The sequence below is a fragment of the Sciurus vulgaris genome, assembly GCF_902686455.1.
Source record: "Sciurus vulgaris genome assembly, chromosome: 4".
In the NCBI taxonomy this organism is placed as follows: Eukaryota; Metazoa; Chordata; class Mammalia; order Rodentia; family Sciuridae; genus Sciurus; species Sciurus vulgaris.
In genome coordinates, this window is record NC_136464.1 from 53,484,011 (window position 1) to 53,502,559 (window position 18,549).

Genomic DNA, 18,549 nt, shown 5'->3' on the forward strand with positions numbered 1-18,549 from the left:
AATCATGTTGAACTGATTTTTAAAGGAAATCTATTACCCGTTAGAACTTTAATTCCTATTCAGTTTGTTTTCTTTTTTCTCCTTTGCTCCCAAATACACTAGCTATACTTTGACTATATAATTCATTGTACACCTTGGTTATATAATTAAGTAGAAAAAAAAGAAAACACACTATGCAAACAGCTGGGCTGTTGTTGTTTAATTCCCTCAAAAAGATGCTAGGGAAAGATGTAAACTCTAAAATGTAAACAAACTAAACTCTCAAAATCATCTAACAAAATATTTTCCTATCTATATATGTGTGTTGGTAAGGAAGGCTGCTCTGTTAGTTTTTACTACTTCTTTTTTTTTTTTTTTTTTTTTGGCAGGGATGGCTACTGGGGCTTAATCCAGGGGGTTTATCACTGAGCTACATCCCCAACCCTTTGTACTCTTTATTTTCAGACAGGGTCTCACAAACTTGCAATCTTCCTGCCTTGGCCTCCCCAGTTGCTGGAATTACAGGTGTGTACCACCACGCCCAGCTTTATTTCTACTTTCAAAACTAATATATGGCCATTATTTAAAAATTCAAGCAATATACAAATGTATAAAATTAAAAGTCCCACAAAGTACTAATTCTAGAAATCACATATGAATGTTTTTTAATGTGATCATACAGTTGGTGATCACAAATGTATAGAAAGTGTTCTGTAATTAACGTCCTTTACTGAGTACTGTATGATGAGTGTTGAAATAAAAAGCAAGCAAAACTCAACCTGGGGTGTGAGTTCTCGGGCAGTCTTCACTGATGCCTGAATGCCTTCCACTGTTGATTTATTAGCAGTACCAACAGCAGCCGCCTTCTCAGCTGTAGCTCCAAGCCTTCCCGAATGGTTTTCAAAGTTTGCTGCCCTCTCATCAAACACCTTGAGGAAAATACAAAGACATTAAGAAGATTTATAAATGGCTCAGGCTACCTAAGAAAAACTCCTTCTTAAGCAAATGCAGCAACTTGCCTAATGAAGATGTTAAGATATGACATCAAACTATTGCTAAAACTATAGTCAAATGCAAAATCTTAGCCACAGTGTACCTCCTCAGAGGTTTAGCCTTAGCTGTAAGCATAATATATACACACTACACACACACACACACACACACACACACACACACACACACACGCATCCCTGAAGATGAAGACTAAATAACCCCAGTTTTGGAAAGATTTATCCTCTAATCTGAAGAAGATGTACAAAACCACTCAGCTACTATAGGTACCATACATAGCCAAGAGCATCGCTAGCCCACAGTATCCACTGAAAGTCCTAAACTGAGTTCTAACCTTCCAGAACAGTAATCCTCATATATCCCATTACCATTAATGTTGTAAAAACTCTTCCCTTGACCTTCACAGGAAAAATGATACCTGGTGCTCATACTCTGGGCCTGACACAGGGCAAGGATGGTTGACTTTTATTAATCCCAAATGCAAAATCATCTATTTAATTGTTATTCAGTTCTCAAATTATATAAAGTTAACTTTTCCATCAATATGAATACCATGCAATGTCATACACCACAAACAGACTATTTTACTTACTTGAAATGACAAAAGTTCTTCCACCATTTGTTTCAATAACATTTTTAGAACTGATACTTGAAAAACCAAGGCTATACTAAACAGCCCTGGGTTCAGGTTTACATTACACACAGAGGATATCGGGAATTCCCTATAGAATACATCCTCTTCATTTACCTCCTCCTGAGGGTCTGCCCACCCAGTTCAGACTCAAGGCAGATCATCTCTGTAGGTTTCTTGGCTCAACAGCAAACTCCAATCTCACTGCCAGTGTTCTGGGTTGGTTTGATTTTTTGGTTTTGGTTTTGGTTTTTTGAGACAAGGTCTTGCTAAATTGGCCAGGCTGGCTTTGAACTTGGAACCCTTCCATCTCAGCCTCCTGTGTTGCGGGGATTACAGGTCTGTACCACCACATCCTGCCTGTATTTGACCTCTTAAGTCTCTTTCCTATCCTGATCTCTTGTTTAGATTTAGCTTTCTGAATTCCTGCCATTTCATTCTCAGAACGTTTGCCTGAAATCCCTGATCTCCTACTCCCCTTTTCCTGGTCTCAGTCCTTGTTTCTTTTTCTTTCTTTTTTAAAAAGTTTTGGTGCTGGTGGTACTGGGTATTGAACTCAAAACCCTGCACGTCCTAAGCTAAGCAAGTGTTCTACCACTGAACTACAGCTGGGAATATAGGCATAAGCCACTACCACCAGCTCAACCCTTGTTTATCTCTGCTGATCTCCCCCACTCTGGTCTTCTGCTTAACTTGGTTGAGAGCTCCTCCCAAACCATGTATGACGCTCCCTCTGATTTAACTGACTGCTTAGTATGCTTTTCTTGGCACTCAACCAAAGTTTACTGACCACCTACTATGTGTCAAACTTTGTGGTAGATGCAAAATAAATAAAATAATATCTGCACCTTAAGGAGATCACAGCCTCATGGGGGAAAAAGAGGCAATGGATTCTTACAATATGGTGGTGTATGTGCAAAAATAGAGCTAACCACTGATATTATGGGGGCAAAAGGAAAGGTAATTAGCTATCTAGGAAGTGAAGAATAATAAAGAGAAATAAGGTAGAAAAAAAGAAGGGGAAGATATAGACAGAAAGAACAAAGAAACTACAAGCAACTAGGTATTGCTGGGGCATGAACTGAGAAGCAGGGGTTTGTAGGAAATTGACATAGAAAGCATACTGAAAACCAGATCCCAGAGCTCTGGTTTTATCCTGTACTGAAGGAAGTTCCACTCATGAATTTACCCAGGAGAAAGCAGGGTCAGATTTGTTTTTGGTTTTGTTTTTAACTGGTGGTCTAGTGATAAATTCAAAGAAGATCAATCAGAGTCATGCAGGCAGTAAGGATCAGAATTAGAGCTGTGACAACATCAATGGAAACTGAAAGGATTCAAGAAATATTTGTAAGATCGATTTAAAATGCCTGAGTTATGTATTGGTGTGAGAGGATGGGGAGAAGGGAAAAGTCAACGATGACATGCAAATTCCCAAGGATAACAGCAGTCAACATATGCTGAGGAACTAATGAACCTCTAAGTGGAAAGGACAAGCAAACAGTTGGATCTACTAAACCAAAAATCAAAGAAGACTAGAATGAAAGAGTAGCAAACCTTTCTAGCCTGAGGAGACCATGAATTGAACTGCCCAGTGACTGAGGCCAGGGTAAGAAAATAGGGGTCAATATCAAATAAGAATAACACAAACCTTTATCCACAAACTTCACCTTTGGATATTTTGCCTGACCCCCAAATTCCTTCTTTGCTGCCAGTACTATAAAGGCCGAAAAAACAAATACTTGCTTTTCCAAATTCTTTTGCAGCTGAGGTAAAAATGCAACAGAGTTCTAAAGAAGAAGACATAAGCAAAGGTCTCCTGGAGGATTTCTGTAGCCTTTACTTTCATTCATTCAGCACTAACTGTGTGCCAGGCATTATTCTAGGAACTCGGCATAAAGCAATGACAAAATGAAGTCCCGCCCCATGGAGCTTTCCTGCTAATTTCAGACAGACGATAAAAACACCATGTAAATATATCAAATGTTGATAAATATTTAGAGAAAAGTAAGATATGAAGACTAAGAAATCCCTGGGATTGGGGGTTGCTATTTTAGGTAGTAATTCAAAAGTGACATTTCAGTAGAAAACTGAAAAAAAGTGAGTAAATAATATAATCTATGGGAAAAAACACATGCAAAAGGCCTCAAGATTAGGACATATGCACAAGAAGGTCCAGGATGATAGAGAGGAATACATAGGGGAAGAATAATACCAACGTGAGGTCAGAGAAGTAGACAAGGAACCAGATTCAGTATGTGCTGAAGCCATGTTTACCAAATATATAAAACATACCTGTCTCTTCCCAAACTTTTCTTTCAATGATTTCACATTAAAACAGTCATGCTGGAGTGTTTTACATCATGATTCAATAAACATTACAAGTCAAATTATTTGGTTTTTGTTTTACTGGAGAGTTGGTTTATCAGCACATCACTGGCCTTACTGTTCAGTGTAAGGGCTCTGACTTCACTAAGAGACAGGGAGGAATTACTGGAAGGTTTTGAGGAGATGAATGACATCAAATGATTTCAAATGCCTTTCCTGATTTCTGTGTTGAGAACAAAATGTCCTAATAAAATAGACAGTTCAGACTGAAGTACCCCATTCCTTATACCTTCCTGCCTTGAACATGATGACACCTGGGCAGCAAAAGTCATCCCATGCCGTAAGGAAAAGACCAAGAAAATCATAGAGATGCCAGTTTTCATGTTTTTTAGCTTCTGACTCAAGATCAGAGCTACCTGTTTCCATGTTTCTTGTGATGAAACAAAACTCTCTGATGGTCAGGTCTTCTACTGCTTGCAACTAAAAACCTTCATAACTAATATACTGGGTGGATTAAAAGATCCCCCTTCTACTCTTCCACCTACAACTTCCCAACCACTGCTGCTCATGTACACTGTAACAACAGTTTACCTTTACAAAGATGTACATATAGGCTGGCCAACAGAAGAAATGGAAGATCTCAGATACCTACCTCTTCCCTATTGGGTGCATCAGGAGGGGCAGTGGCTGCCACTGCCAATAGCTTGATGGGAGTTGTGGTATCACTGAAAACATCTGACACCTCCTGAGTCATAGCCTCCTGCATCCTGGCTTTCAGATCCTTAAAATAAAAATTTTTATTTTTTATCATTTAAAGATAAAAAATTTCCAACAACATCCCCAAAGCATATATTCTAATGTCCTTATTTCATTAAAATATTCATTCATTTAGTTTAATTCAATAAATATTTATTAATAGCTCCATACAAAAACACTGAGTTAGCACAGGTCTAAATTATGAATCCTGTCCTCTAGGAGACTGAATGAATGTTTGTTTTTTGGGGGAGTGGGTATACTGGGAATTGAACTAGGGGCACTCAACCACTGAGGCACATCCCCAGCCCTATTTTATAATTTATTTAGAGTCAGGGTCTCCCCGAGTTGCTTAGGGTCTCAATAAGTTACTGAGGCTGGGTTTAAACTTGTCAACCTCCTACCTCAGCCTCCCAAGTCGCTGGGATTACAGGCATGCACCTCTGAGCCCAGCTAGGAGGTTAATGCTTAGTGGAAGAGATAAGACATGACCACCATGTCTCTAGAGACTGTTCTACCAATCAAGGAATTTTACTTCGGTGTGGAGGGGCAGTAATTTACAGAGGATTGAACTTAAGTGGGGCTCCCACTGAGCTACATCCTCAGTTCTTTTAAATTTGAGACAGGGTCTCACTAAATTGCTGAGGCTGGTCTCAAACTTGCAATTCTCTGCCTCAGTCACCTATAGCTGGAATTTCAGGCATGTGCCACTGCACCCAGCACTTTTACTTCTTTTCTTGTTGGTATCTATGAAATGACACTGAAAATCATGGGGATGAGCCCAAAAAAGGTCCTGAAAGACAGAACTCCTCACTATTTCCACTGCTGGAGGGGCCTGAGGATGACCATAGTGACTACCTGGTGGCTGCAGTGTCAAATTTCTAAGCAATTTATTATCTTAGGAAGTACTAAATCAAGAATGGGAAATTAAGAAATCTCAATAACCGGGGCTGGGTCTGTAGCTAAGTGGTAGAGTGCTTGCCTTGCACATGTGAGGGCACTGAGTTCAAACCCTCAGCACCACATAAAAAATAAATGAATAAATGAAGATATTAAAAATATATTTTAAAAAAATTAAATTAAAATTAAAAAAAGAAATATCAATAACCAGTATGTAGGTATAGATGTCTTAACATGAGTCTAAAAAAGAGTATTCCTAGAAGTTACACATTCTTTTTCACAGTTATGTAGTCCAAATTAAGTTTTCTGAATTTATACAAAGAAATCTCCATCATCTCATTGTTCAAGGTAGCTGGCATATAATGACTGATGATACCAGAGATGATTTTGAGGTGTTATATAGAGAAGTTATTTTAATAAGTATATATTTCTTTTTAAAACAGTAGAAAAAAAAATACAACCAGTTCATGAAACCTAAGATTTCAGAATAATTACAAGGTTTTCTTTAAATTTAAGTTTTAAAAAGAAATTCATTTTAAGAAAATATTAAATAAATAAAAGCACAAGTGATGTGAACAGTGCAAAAATCACAAAAGAGTTCTTCATTGAGTGAAATTTGAAAAACAACTTCAGTCATTTACCACATACTAGTGAGCCTTTTCCTAATAATTAGCTCTAGATTTCCTTATATACTTGGTCATACTCTTGTTGTTTTCCCTAAACTCAAGAAATTATATGTTCTTAAATATTCTCCCATGCATCATTTTTCAGTAATATGTATATGTCTAAAATGTGTAAGGACATGTGCTCCTGAACTCCATCTACCTTTAAGGAGTCTTGGAGCTGCGATGCAAGTGCTCTAGCCTGAGGACTTTCCCCTTCCCCTCTGGCAGCCAGGTCAGCCAGCTGAGCCGTCAGCTGGTCCACACGGTCACACTTGGCAAGAAGATCTTGACGATAATAGGCCCCATCATGACATTAGCCAGACGATGTCCTTCAGCCACAAGCCCCCCGGATGGCAGCCTGACCTGGACCAAGAAGAAAACACTAAAACTCACAAAGACCCAAAAAAGGCAAACCACAGTGGCATTCTAGTAAAGTAGTTTTGTTATTTAAATAATATTCTGTAGGGAGATCATTTCCAGACAAAAGAAAACATTTCAGAAATACAGAAAACATAAGAATAGATAAATTATACTTTTTGGTGGTGGTGGTGGTGGGAGGTTTTGCAGGGGATTGAACCCAGACTCTCATGCATGCCAAGTACATGCTGTATACTAAGCCACATCACCAGTCCCTACACATTAACTTTTCTTTCTTTCTTTTTTTTTTTTTTTTCTTTTTGTGGTCCTCAAGATACAACTTAGGACCTTGTGCATGCTAGGCAAGATCATACCACTGAGCCACACCCCAGCCCAATTTTTATTCCCTGATTCTTTTCTTTAACACAAGAGTTTTCCCACTTAACTAAATTATCTTTTAAAAACATGCTCTAGTAGTAGCAGATGTGGTTCAAATAGAGCCCTTGCCTACCACATGTAAGGCTCTGGGTCTGAGTCCTCGCACTGCAAACAACAACAAACATAATCTAAAAATCTATGCAGGATTTTATAATATTGACATTAACTATTTTACCACATACTTGTTATTTAAGCATTTAAACTATTAACATATATTCTTGTATTAACTCCTTAGAAAAAAATTACTTCTTAGAAAAAAATTGAATTGCTGTGTCAATAAATATGAAGTTTTTCACATAATACCAAACTCTGGTATTAGTCTGTACTAATTCCTATACCACTAAGATATGCACCTGTCCAATTCCCTAACCCCCTTATTGACGCTAGACATCATCACCAATTTAAAAATCTGTTTATCCAACAAATACAGCAAATGGAGTAAACAGATCTTTCACTTGAACAGACTGCTATCATAAAGCAAATTCTTACAGAACCATTCTTAAAATATCCCCAAAGTCAAAATTTTAGGTTATAAATTCTTCAGGTTGCCTGCGTGATAAAAGAGCCATCACACCTGAAATACTGTGGTAGTTAAGTTCCTTCACTATTTTCAAAAATTATGTTAACTGGGTATTTGGCAATGGACTATGAACACAGAAATACTATAGAATGGAATGTACATAGGACTGATATTAACTGAAATTTTCAATTTTGACATGGATTGCGTGTCCACCGTGTGTGTATTTTTGGGGGGGAGAAGGAGGGTTATACTAGGGATTGAGGGGCCCTTTATATGTTGTTCTATGTAACACTCTACCACTGAGCTCTATCTCCAGCCTTTTTCGTTTGTTTTTATTTGAGACAGGGTCTCACTAAGTTGCTGAGGCTTAAATTGTGATCCTCCTATTCATCCTCCCAAGTTGCTGGAATTACAGGCGGGGCACCACCGTTCCTTGTTGACATGAGTATTCTTCTATTTGCATATATCAAAATCATTCATTCTCTAATACTTCTTAAAAGTCATAGGGATTATATTGACTGTAATTGGAAATGGAATCACACTGAAAAGTGCCTAAACTTTACAAATGACTAAAGAAACCTTTTAGCACTTTATTATAACGTTACAAATAAGACCCCTATCAACAACCTTGCTGTATTTGTGCTAAGGTCCCTTACCGACTCCCCGGTCATCCACTGTAGGATTATCAATCCATCGCTGTGCTTGTTCAATTTGCCCTCAAGTGGACAGCTGCTTTGGCAGGTCTGCTGTTTGCCACAGCCCTGTTGGGTTTTGGTCTGCAGGTTCTGTAGGGCCGTGGCCACCTGTTTGGCCAATGCACGAGCCTCTGGGGAAATCTCCTTTCCCCCTACAGAGAAAAGAACAGTCATCCTGTTTACACACAGACTGTTTATGTTGAGATGACTTGCTAATGAAAATGGTAATGAGATGACAAATTGCTAATGATTATTATTAACTTCAGTGGAAAAGAGTGGTTTATTTGGGTCTTTTAAATTTTTTAGTTGTCAATGGACCCTTATTTATTTATTTATTTTTATGTGGTGCTGAGAATTAGACACAGTGCTTTACACTTGCTAGGCAAGTGCTCTGCCACTGAGCCATAATGCTAGCCCTATTTGGTACTTAAATAAGAAATTATTTTTAAAAGAAATAAGAAATTATTGATTTAAATTCAGACTTTTTGTTCTAGTTAAGACATTAAATATGAGTTTGAGTCAATCTAGCCCAATCAAGGTCAATTATTGGTTAGCTAAACTCAATCAAAAATTAGTAGGTTACCTTCACACTCAGTCTGCCACCCCTGAAAACACTAGTTCCTCCTACAACTAGCAGCGCCTAGACAGCTGTATTTGCTGATGTCGTTGTAGGACCAATAATAATAGTAGTTAAAGTAGTTATAGTAGAACTAGTACTATATTTTGAGTCCTAATCTTGTCAGGTTACTGTTGCAATCACATTTCTTTTATTATCTTATCCTCACAACACTATAAGGTAAATGAAAATACTATAATTTAAAAAAAAAAAAAAAAGACACAAAGTTAGAAAACACATCCAAAGTCCCATTACTTACTCTGATGGAGTCCCAGGATTCAAATGTGACACTGACTTTGGAGTGCTCACTCTTAAACTATTATCTGTATTGCCTTATGTTGTTATTCTGTAATCCCCCAATCCTTGCCCATAACTGATTGAACTGAGTGGTTAACCTAACTCAAAGACAATGCAGCCATTGTCAATAAAGGCACTCAATTGAATTGTGGTGTTCTCAAAGTATAGTGTGAGTAAAAATCACCTGGGATCTTATTTCAAATACAGATAATGACCACCAATCAACAGAGATTCTGATTAAATATGTCTGATAATGGAGTCCAGGGATCCATATTTTTTTAACAAACCTTAGATAATCCTTGATCCATGCTGCAAAAACACCACATGGTCAACCTGTGGTGGGATCTGGAGCTAAAAATTCATTGTAAGACCTAGGCCATGGTAGGCCAAAGCCAGAAGAAGAACCTCCAAATTATTAATACTGTCCAGCACCCAGAGTTCAGCATATATAAAGACACCATAGAGTTACAAGAGGTAGAGGGAGGGGCTTTTAGTTATCCCAAGGTGTAGCCACAGTTCAAGCTGTTGGATTCTGTTAGAAGCTTCTATATATTTTCAATAATTGTCTACTTTTTTACTTGAGCTAGTTCCTTGCAACCAAGGAACCTTAACAGAGTGTCTACACAAAAATAAAAAGACAACCAAAAAATTATGTCACAAAGGGCAATAACTGCCTCCCCAAACCTATTCTAAAGACTTCAGATTCTAACCATTTAGCAAATACAAAGAATCTGATTAATTTTATGTATCAAGCTAAGGATGTAGCTCAGTAGTAGAGTGCTTGCCTAGCATGTATGAGGTCCTGCATTCAATTCCCAGCACCCAAAAAAACAAAATTCTTATATCTCAAGACTACTCAGGCATGGGAAAGTAACCTTCAGACTAATCTCATCTGTAAAAATATCTGCCAAAATGGACTAATTTGAGATACTTTTTAAGAGGTCCTTTATAATTTCAAGTTGTTATAGCCTTCCCCATGATAAAACTAGAAAAAGAAGGTATTTGCCAGGTTTTGGTCATGGCTACTCCTATGGCAGGAAGTTATGTATATGTATGCTATAATAATAAGTATTATAAAGGCACAAGTGACCACACATAGTAGTGACACCACTACTACCATTAATTATCTCTTCATCACTAAGAAACATTAACTGAGTGCCTACCATGTATATAGACTTGTATTAGATCCCAAAAACTCAGTTTCTCCCTTTGAGTATTTTTTAAAATCTAATAAGAATGTAAACAGTGGGCACTGTTATATATACCTATAATCCAAGTGACTCAGGTTGGGGGTGTTGCTGAGGCAGGAAGACAGCAAGATTGAGGCCATCCTTAGGAATTGAGTGAGACTCTTAACAACCCTAGCAAGATCTTATCTCAACTTAAAATAAAAGGACTAAAGATGCAACTCAGGCTGGGGCAGTGGCGCATGCTTCTAATCCCAGCGGCTCCAGAGGCTGAGGCAAGAGGATCACAAGTTCAAAGGGGCAGCCTCAGTAAAAGCAAGGCACTAAGCAACTCAGTGAGGACCCTATCTCTAAATAAATATAAAATAGGGCTGGGGATGTGGCTTAGTGGTCAGGTGCCCCTGAGTTCGATCCCTGATATTCCTCAGTTACTGGCAAAAAATTATGTAGCTCAGTGGTAGAGCACCCCTGGGTTCAATCTTCAATACCAAAAAAAAAGTAAGAGAATGTATTAATGAATTAATATTGTATTGAACAAAAGACCTTTGTTGACATTATATTTTAAAATTGGTAAATTTCCCTTTTTCCTCACACAAATAAGTCAAGATTTTGTGCATAGGACAGTGATGTCCAAATGACTGACTCTGATATATAATCAAATTTGAGATGTTAACTTAAGTTAGTCTCTGTCACCACAACCTCCTGCATAAAGTTTGTCTACAAACTTATTTTACAGCACTAGACAGGAGTTTGTTTTCTTAGCCATCACTGTCCTCTCAGTCAACATAAAACTTCAAAGAACTCTAAAGTATCTCTCACTGGGGGGAAAAAATTCGGCATTGTCTCATGGAAGAACAGAAAACAAAACATGCAGGTTAAATGAAAAGCAAAATATCTCAAGATGCTTGAAACTGGTTGTCCCCAGAGAACAGGGATAGAGGACATGGGTAGAATAGAGAGTGACTTTCACTTTTGGCATTATACCCTTCATTAGCATGTGTTGCAGACAGGAACTTATTTATCAGAACAAAGCATACACCTCTTTTCCATATAATCAAAGTAAGTACCATGAAAGCCTTTAAGAGAGGAATCCATGATAAGAATGTTGTTTAAAGAAACAACCACCCAGAAAATGTAATTTAAGAATCTTACTAATTGCTACCTAAGAAATAACACCATGGGGAAAGGAAGAAAATACTTTCTTATGACTCTTCCCTTCTCTCCACATACACACATAAACACAGGGGGTTTTTTCATAGCTAGCTACAAAAATTATTTTCCTCACATATCTGGGAAACCTGTATGTCACAAACATGATGTAGCAGGAAAGTCCTAGCTTAGAAATGAGAAAAACATAACTATAAAAAGGAGTTCTTAGCACACTAAATGTATTACTTTAAAACTATGTGATCAGCAATAAATTAATAAGCCTCATTTATGTCACAGGCACAATATAGGTAATATCTGATCTACCTATGTCATAAAGAATAATAGAGTGGAGGAGTATCATACATGCATCTAACCTATGGTTCATATGCTCATAGGGAAAAAGGAGAGAGAAAGAAAAAGAAATATTAAAGGACAATTAAAAGAACTGAATACATACTGTCTTCGTAAATCTGCTAATTTAGAAGTCAGAGCAGATATTTCTCCAAGAGAACGCAGAATGTCATCTCTCTCTTTAGGATCATCACACAATTCTGCTATTTTCCGAGCTTCAGCCAAAGCACCTCGGATCTGTTCTTCTCCTTCAGGTCCTCCATTTGGATCTGCAAGCCAATTCTATACAGAGGAGAAATGGAGACTACTGCAGTCCACTCATGAACCACATTTAATTAACCTTAACAAAGCCATCCCATGGCACACCAATAATTGTTTTTTAGAGTGTAATTATTATTGTTTTAGAGATGTGCTTAGCTTCATTCTAAGATGGAACCAATCCCTCATCTTTTTCTTTTTTTGGTGCTGGGAATCAAACCCAAGGCCTTGTGCATGCTAAGCATGTGCTCTGAGCTATATCCCCGGCCCCTCCCTCATCTTTTGAAAAACAATTTTGTTCCTATCCATTAGAATAAAATATCTTCATAAAGCTTTATCTCATCCTTAATCAGAAACATTTAAGTTTATCAAACATTTGTTTGTGAAAATACTTGAAAATCATTTTACATAAAAGTATAATTAGGGGTTGGGGTCATAGCTCAGTGGTAAAGCACTTGCCTAGCATGTATGAGGCACTGGGTTTGATTCTCAGCACTGCATGTAAATAAATAAAGTAAAAATAAAGGTCCATCGACAATTTACAAAAAGAGTAGAATCAGAAAACCTTAACTCTTTAACACTTCTATGACAGTTGAGAATTCTGAGATCAGGAAAGTTTCAATGTACTGTAATCTATATCAGGAACTAGGATTCTCTTGGTAACAGAGTACTTACCTTTTTTTCTTTTTTTTTTTTTTTTTTGTGGTGGTGTTGGGGATTTGAACCCATGGTCTTGTGTTTGCGAGGTAAGCACTCTACCAAATGAGCTATATCCCCAGCCCCAAGTGCTTACTTCTAACTAGTCAAAATATTCAAAATTAAGACCTTATTTCAAAATATAGATGAGCATTACTCTAGACTGTGATGGTAGGGAATGTGTTAACATTGGTAACTGCTGGCACAAGTCAATCAGTCATCACCTTAGAAGCACCCATTATTTACCGACACTAAATAATGAGGGGGTGGAGAGAAAAGAAAGTAAGAAGTGGGAAGGAAGAGGTGCAGGATATTTGTGGAATATTTCCCTTTCTCTTTACTTCCACCCCTCCTGACAATCATGGTATTACCTGAGCAGCATCAATCTTCTTCGCAATGCTCTGCTTTGAGTTTGTCATGGCTTCCAGCTTGCGAGCTGCATTTTCCACCTTTGCAGTGAGCACATCCAGACCTTGAGATACCTGCTGGGCTTTCTGCATTGCCACTGGTGAAGCTCCTTGACCTCTATTCAGACAGAGAGACTGTATTGTACCTTCTCAAATATTTAATAATAAAATATCCCTTAACACCACAGTACATGCCATTTTTGTTAGGATACTTGTCTTTTTCATTTTCCCCAGTAATCTAGGATAACACCAGAAAATTGAGTTAAACAAAGCAAGCTACCCAAACCATCTTTCTCTTTTGCTTTTAAAAATACACATGAGCTTTATGGAACTGCATTACCACTTTGAAGTCAGGCCAGCAAATTTTGATAATGATTATTCTCCTCTAGGTAGTGATTATATAACCAAATCTAAACTTCAGTGGGAATATGTGCTGGGGCTCTTATTGCTATGGAAGATTTTGTTACCATAGTAATGTGTGCTTTAGAAATAGGTAGCCATTGAATTGTCTTATTTATGGGTGAAAATACATTGAAAACATTTCAGAAGACAATACACACAAGAGTAATTGAAAGTGCAACACACTGACACCAATTTGATCTGTTCGAATCCTGAATTTTGGTGCCTGTGGGACTTTATGATGTTTAACCTCCTTTGGTTTCAATTTTTTCTTATAAAACTAACATAAAATGAAGGAAAGCAATAATACAGTTCTTGTCCTGCTTATTTAACAGAGTATCCAGGATCCAGCAAATATACTTGAAAACACTTTAGCCAGAAGGCAATATAAATATTACGATCTACTATTTTAACCAAATTATCATCACTATTACAACAAACCTAATGACCTAATGATAATCTGAAACGTCTGCCTTCCATTCTTGGGCAAAACTAGTTAGAACTGAGCGGGTAAGGGGGAAATACATGAGGACAAGAAGTACATCATTTTCCCAATTTCACTATTTTCTCACTCAGAAATGGTATGCTACTACTACAAAAATGATGTTAGTAGAAACTTGCTTTCCTTTGCACATATCTTTTTTTCTTTCTTCTACCACTGAGGTACATCCCCAGCCCTGAAACTTGTTTTCCTTAACGGACTTTTCAAGGCATAAAGGAAGATTTGCCATCATTTTATAAGCTCATATTTTTTCAATCAACCCAGTTTGGATAGCTCAATCATAGGAGTGGCAACTTTATCATTCAGTAGAATGGCCTGGTTCATCCTAATCTGAGCTTCTAACCTTAGAATGAACTCTAAAATATCTTTGCTTCCCTTAGTAATAATATGTACCTATCATTCAATTATCTACCCTCTTTAAAAAAAATACATGTTTTTCATCTATACCAATACTAGAGGCAATGAACTTCATAAATTCATTGCCATGTTATAGAAAAGGTATACACACACACACACACACACACACACACACACCATTTTCTTGGACTTGAAGTCTTCCTTTACCTGGCAGAAGAATGGAGACTTAGGAAACATAATATTTATGATTTAATTTGCTATTTTACCCTTCAAATTTATTAATTCATGATGAGGAATCTTTGGCATGTGAGTCCAACTATGAAAAAAGTAAAAAATAAGTATAGGCTACATTCAAATAAAAAGTTTGCCAAGCGTGGTGGCTCATGCTGTAATTCCAATGACTCAGGAGGCTGAGGCAGGAGGATTCCAAGTTCGAGGCCAGCCTGCAATTTAGTAATAAGGCTCTAAGCAACTTAGCAAAACCCTGTCACAAATAAAAAATGAAAAGGGCTGGGGATGTGGCTCTGTGGTAAAATGCCCCTGAGATCAATCTCCAGTGCCAAAATAAAGTTTCTTAAGATAGACACTTGAGGCCAGCCTCAGCAACTTAGCAAGATCCTATTTCAAATTTAAAAGTTAAAAGCCTAAGAATATAGTTCAATGGAAAAGCACTCCTGGTTCCTGATTTCAATCCCCAGCGCGTGCGCACGCACACACACACACACACACACACACACACACACACACACACACACACAAACTCATTAAGTCCCATGAGGATAAAACTTGATTCTTTCAATCCAGAAACCCTTCATGACTAGAAGAATATCAGTGAAAAAAACAAAACAAAAAAAGTCACTGTCATTAAAATGATAAATAGTTGAATAGTTGGGTATGTTTAAGAAAGAACAACAGGAAGATAGTTTCCAATCTTTCCTCATGAAAGGATACTGCAGGCTCCCCTGTGAAACAGGCCCAGAGCTACTCATCACTGTTCTAGCCTTTTCTCTTTACAGACTAATAGTCAATCCCATACAATTACCTCATTCTCTTGCTCATATTCATCTCTCTAAACACATACAACTGTGTATTTGAGAATTCCAAGTGAAAACCATCTACCACACTGTGAAAAGGCTGCAGACAAAAGAGCCAGAAATGAGAAATTAGAAGAGCCAAGAATCTGGTCAAATTGCATTGGTATTTCTTGAATGGGAACAAAACTTCTTTTTGTCCCTTCAGCAAAGTTAGTGCCATGCTCATGACAAGGGAGACTGCTTCTCAGCAGGAGTAAAGCTCACTCAACTCAAGATCACACTTATTTAAGCTGTTTCTTCTCCCCTTCAAGGTAGGGAAACACTTTGAAGCCCCAGAGCTTCCAGGACCATGGTAAATCCACAAATCCCTGGAAATCATAGGAAACATTGAATGGAAATGTTCACTGGCAACTTTTTAGGTAGAGATAAATGCTTTCATCAGATTATAAAAAGTGATCTTGGGGGCCTAGGGCTCTGGCTCAGTGGTAGAGCACTTGCCTGGCTTCATGTGAGGCACTAGGTTCGATCCTTAGCACCACATAAAAAAATAAATAATTTTTTTTAAAAAAGTGATCTTGGTCCAAAAAAAAGATTAAGAACCACACCTTTAAGATCCTGTATTTTTCACGGACACTACTTTGACACCAAGTATAGTGGAGCCCCCTTTGTATCTGAATGATCTCAAGAAGTTTCACAATATTCTCAAACCAAAATTAGTCTTCATGTACACTAGTGTCTCAGCAACACTTCTATTTTTCTAAAAGTCCACAGCATAAAATTCCATGAAAATGAAGAACTTTAGTAACATCCATGGAAGAATTCCAATTAAATCTATATTATACTGATTTGTCTCAATACAAAACTATCCATTTATTTGGTTCATCAGGGGCAAGTTCTAAAAAGTCAAGACTTACTGAAGGTAAAATGTAGTTAAAGAATTAAAAAAAAAAAAAAATAGGGTTGAATACAAACTCATAAAGAGACCAGAAATAGCCAAGCTTGGTGACACAGACCAATAATCCTAGTGATTTGGAAGGCTCTAGCAGGAGGATTGCAAGTTTGACCAGCCTCAACAACTAAGGTGCTAGCAATTGAGCAAGACCCTGGTCCTCAGAATAAAAAAATAAAAAGAACTGGAGATGTAGCTCAGTGGTAAAGCACTCTGGGCTCAATTCCCAGTACCCACTCAGTGGGGGGGCGGGGGGGGGGGTGGGAAATGCCCAGTAATTACCAGCTTAAAGGATGATCTATTTGATTTCTAAAATGATGTGAAATAATTTCAATGTTTTCACTCTTTATATTTCTTCCTGCCCATCTTTCATAAAATATACCTAACAAGCCAGCCTTCAACAGTGCCCCTTAATTTACAAAAACCTATGGCTAGAAACTAAAAATCCGATTTCTATTTCTATTACAGACTAAGTTCCAACTTTATTAGGTATAACATTTGCATATTTTAAAAGTTTAGAAAAAGAAAGCTCATCTCAATTTCAGAAGAATTCATATAATGAAATATCTTTTTCATCTATTAGCCAAAGATAACTCAGTAAAACTGGCACAGGCTTGCTTTCTGTGTGAGTTACTTACTACAGGTCTGGTAAGAGCAGAAAAACTTTACCTAGCCCGAAGGTCAGCCACTTGATCGGTCATCTGCCCTAGCATTTTGCAGGTTCCCAGGATCTCCCTGCGTTCCTTCCCTGCACAAAGTTCACCAACTTTTCCAGCTTCATCTAAGATCTGCCTGATGCCTGTTCACCAGCATCCCTAAAATAAAGAGATAGTCCGTGTCTGAAGTGTAGACACTTAAACATTGTAGAGAGGATACTTACAAGTCATTTCAGTCATGAAGGAAGAGATGATTTTAATGACAAGTGGAACAGAAGATGATCCATCTGATAGCTAACAGCCAAGCGATGCCTTTTACAAGGAGGCTGAGGTTTCAACCACAGATGCTGCTAAAACAGATACTTGGAACCATATCCACTTGGAGATACTAAGCAGCTTGTGGAAATAATATGGATGATGAAAATAGGCTGTACTAATTTAATAGTACTTAGCACCTTCAAACTCCATTAGGTTTTTCACTCATTCAAATGTTAATCTAAACTGAATAAATATTAAATTAGAAAGTACATAAAGCCAAACTCAATACCCTCCTTGGATCTTATCTTTGTATAGTCAATTTTACTTTCCAATTTTTATTGATATTACTATTTAATCTACTTAATTAAGTACTCTATTGACATAAATGGAAGTTTACCCAATGGGAATTAGCAGAGAAGAGCTTTTATTCAAAATAATTACCTTTCTGATTCAGGGAATGGGTGAACCAATAAATTTGCAAAGAATGCCCAGTTCAGCTTTGTTTATTCCTCCATAATGAGAGGTGATATGGATTATGCCCTTCATCCTTTTAAGGTCCAGTCATGCTTCCGCTAGTTTAAACTCTCAGAAGATAGGTTATGTTCCAAAGTGTTACAGTAGTTACGTCAGGATTACGAGATTATGGAGGATTTATTCCATTCTTTCATTTGCTTTAATTTTAGCTTTTTATTCTATGTATCAGAAAAGTAAAACTAAAGGGTTACCTGGGGAGGCACTGGGGTCACGGAGCCAACCTTTGGCCTGGTTCAGTTTGGAGTCTATGGAAGCTAATGCTCTCTTCATGGCTTCAGTGTCCTTTTGAAGAGAAAGACCACAATTATTTTCTTTGCAAACCCTGAGTTACCATAAAACAAAGTAGAGGAGTAGTTACAGCATTAACAATAGCTAAGGTAGTCCTACAATGGTCTCAATAATTTCATCACAACACAATTCTTATTGCTATCAAAATGCAGCATCTTGCATGCAAACCTTCAGTTAATTCTATTCAGTTTCCTGGTGTTTATTGCTAAAACTGGTAAAATGGCTCAAGCCAAAAGATGTTTAATGTTGTCAACAGAAAAAAGCTCTGTTGTCACATGCCTCATTATCAGCCTTTCTACTAGTCAACATTCATCTACTGCAGCCTTGCCAGAGCCCT

General features: G+C 37.5%; 1 protein-coding gene across 1 annotated transcript in view; it reads right to left on the bottom strand.

Annotated features, from left to right (window-relative positions):
* The window catches only part of VCL (vinculin), a 105,381-nt gene that overhangs the window by 16,639 nt on the left and 70,193 nt on the right, over nucleotides 1-18,549 (bottom strand). Inside the window, 13 exon segments of the mRNA XM_079135970.1 lie at nucleotides 759-908; nucleotides 4,599-4,727; nucleotides 6,425-6,559; nucleotides 6,562-6,609; nucleotides 6,611-6,627; nucleotides 8,236-8,297; nucleotides 8,299-8,345; nucleotides 8,347-8,412; nucleotides 8,414-8,426; nucleotides 11,981-12,156; nucleotides 13,200-13,353; nucleotides 17,146-17,275; nucleotides 18,116-18,206. Coding sequence (XP_078992096.1) covers nucleotides 759-908; nucleotides 4,599-4,727; nucleotides 6,425-6,559; nucleotides 6,562-6,609; nucleotides 6,611-6,627; nucleotides 8,236-8,297; nucleotides 8,299-8,345; nucleotides 8,347-8,412; nucleotides 8,414-8,426; nucleotides 11,981-12,156; nucleotides 13,200-13,353; nucleotides 17,146-17,275; nucleotides 18,116-18,206 — 1,218 coding nt within the window.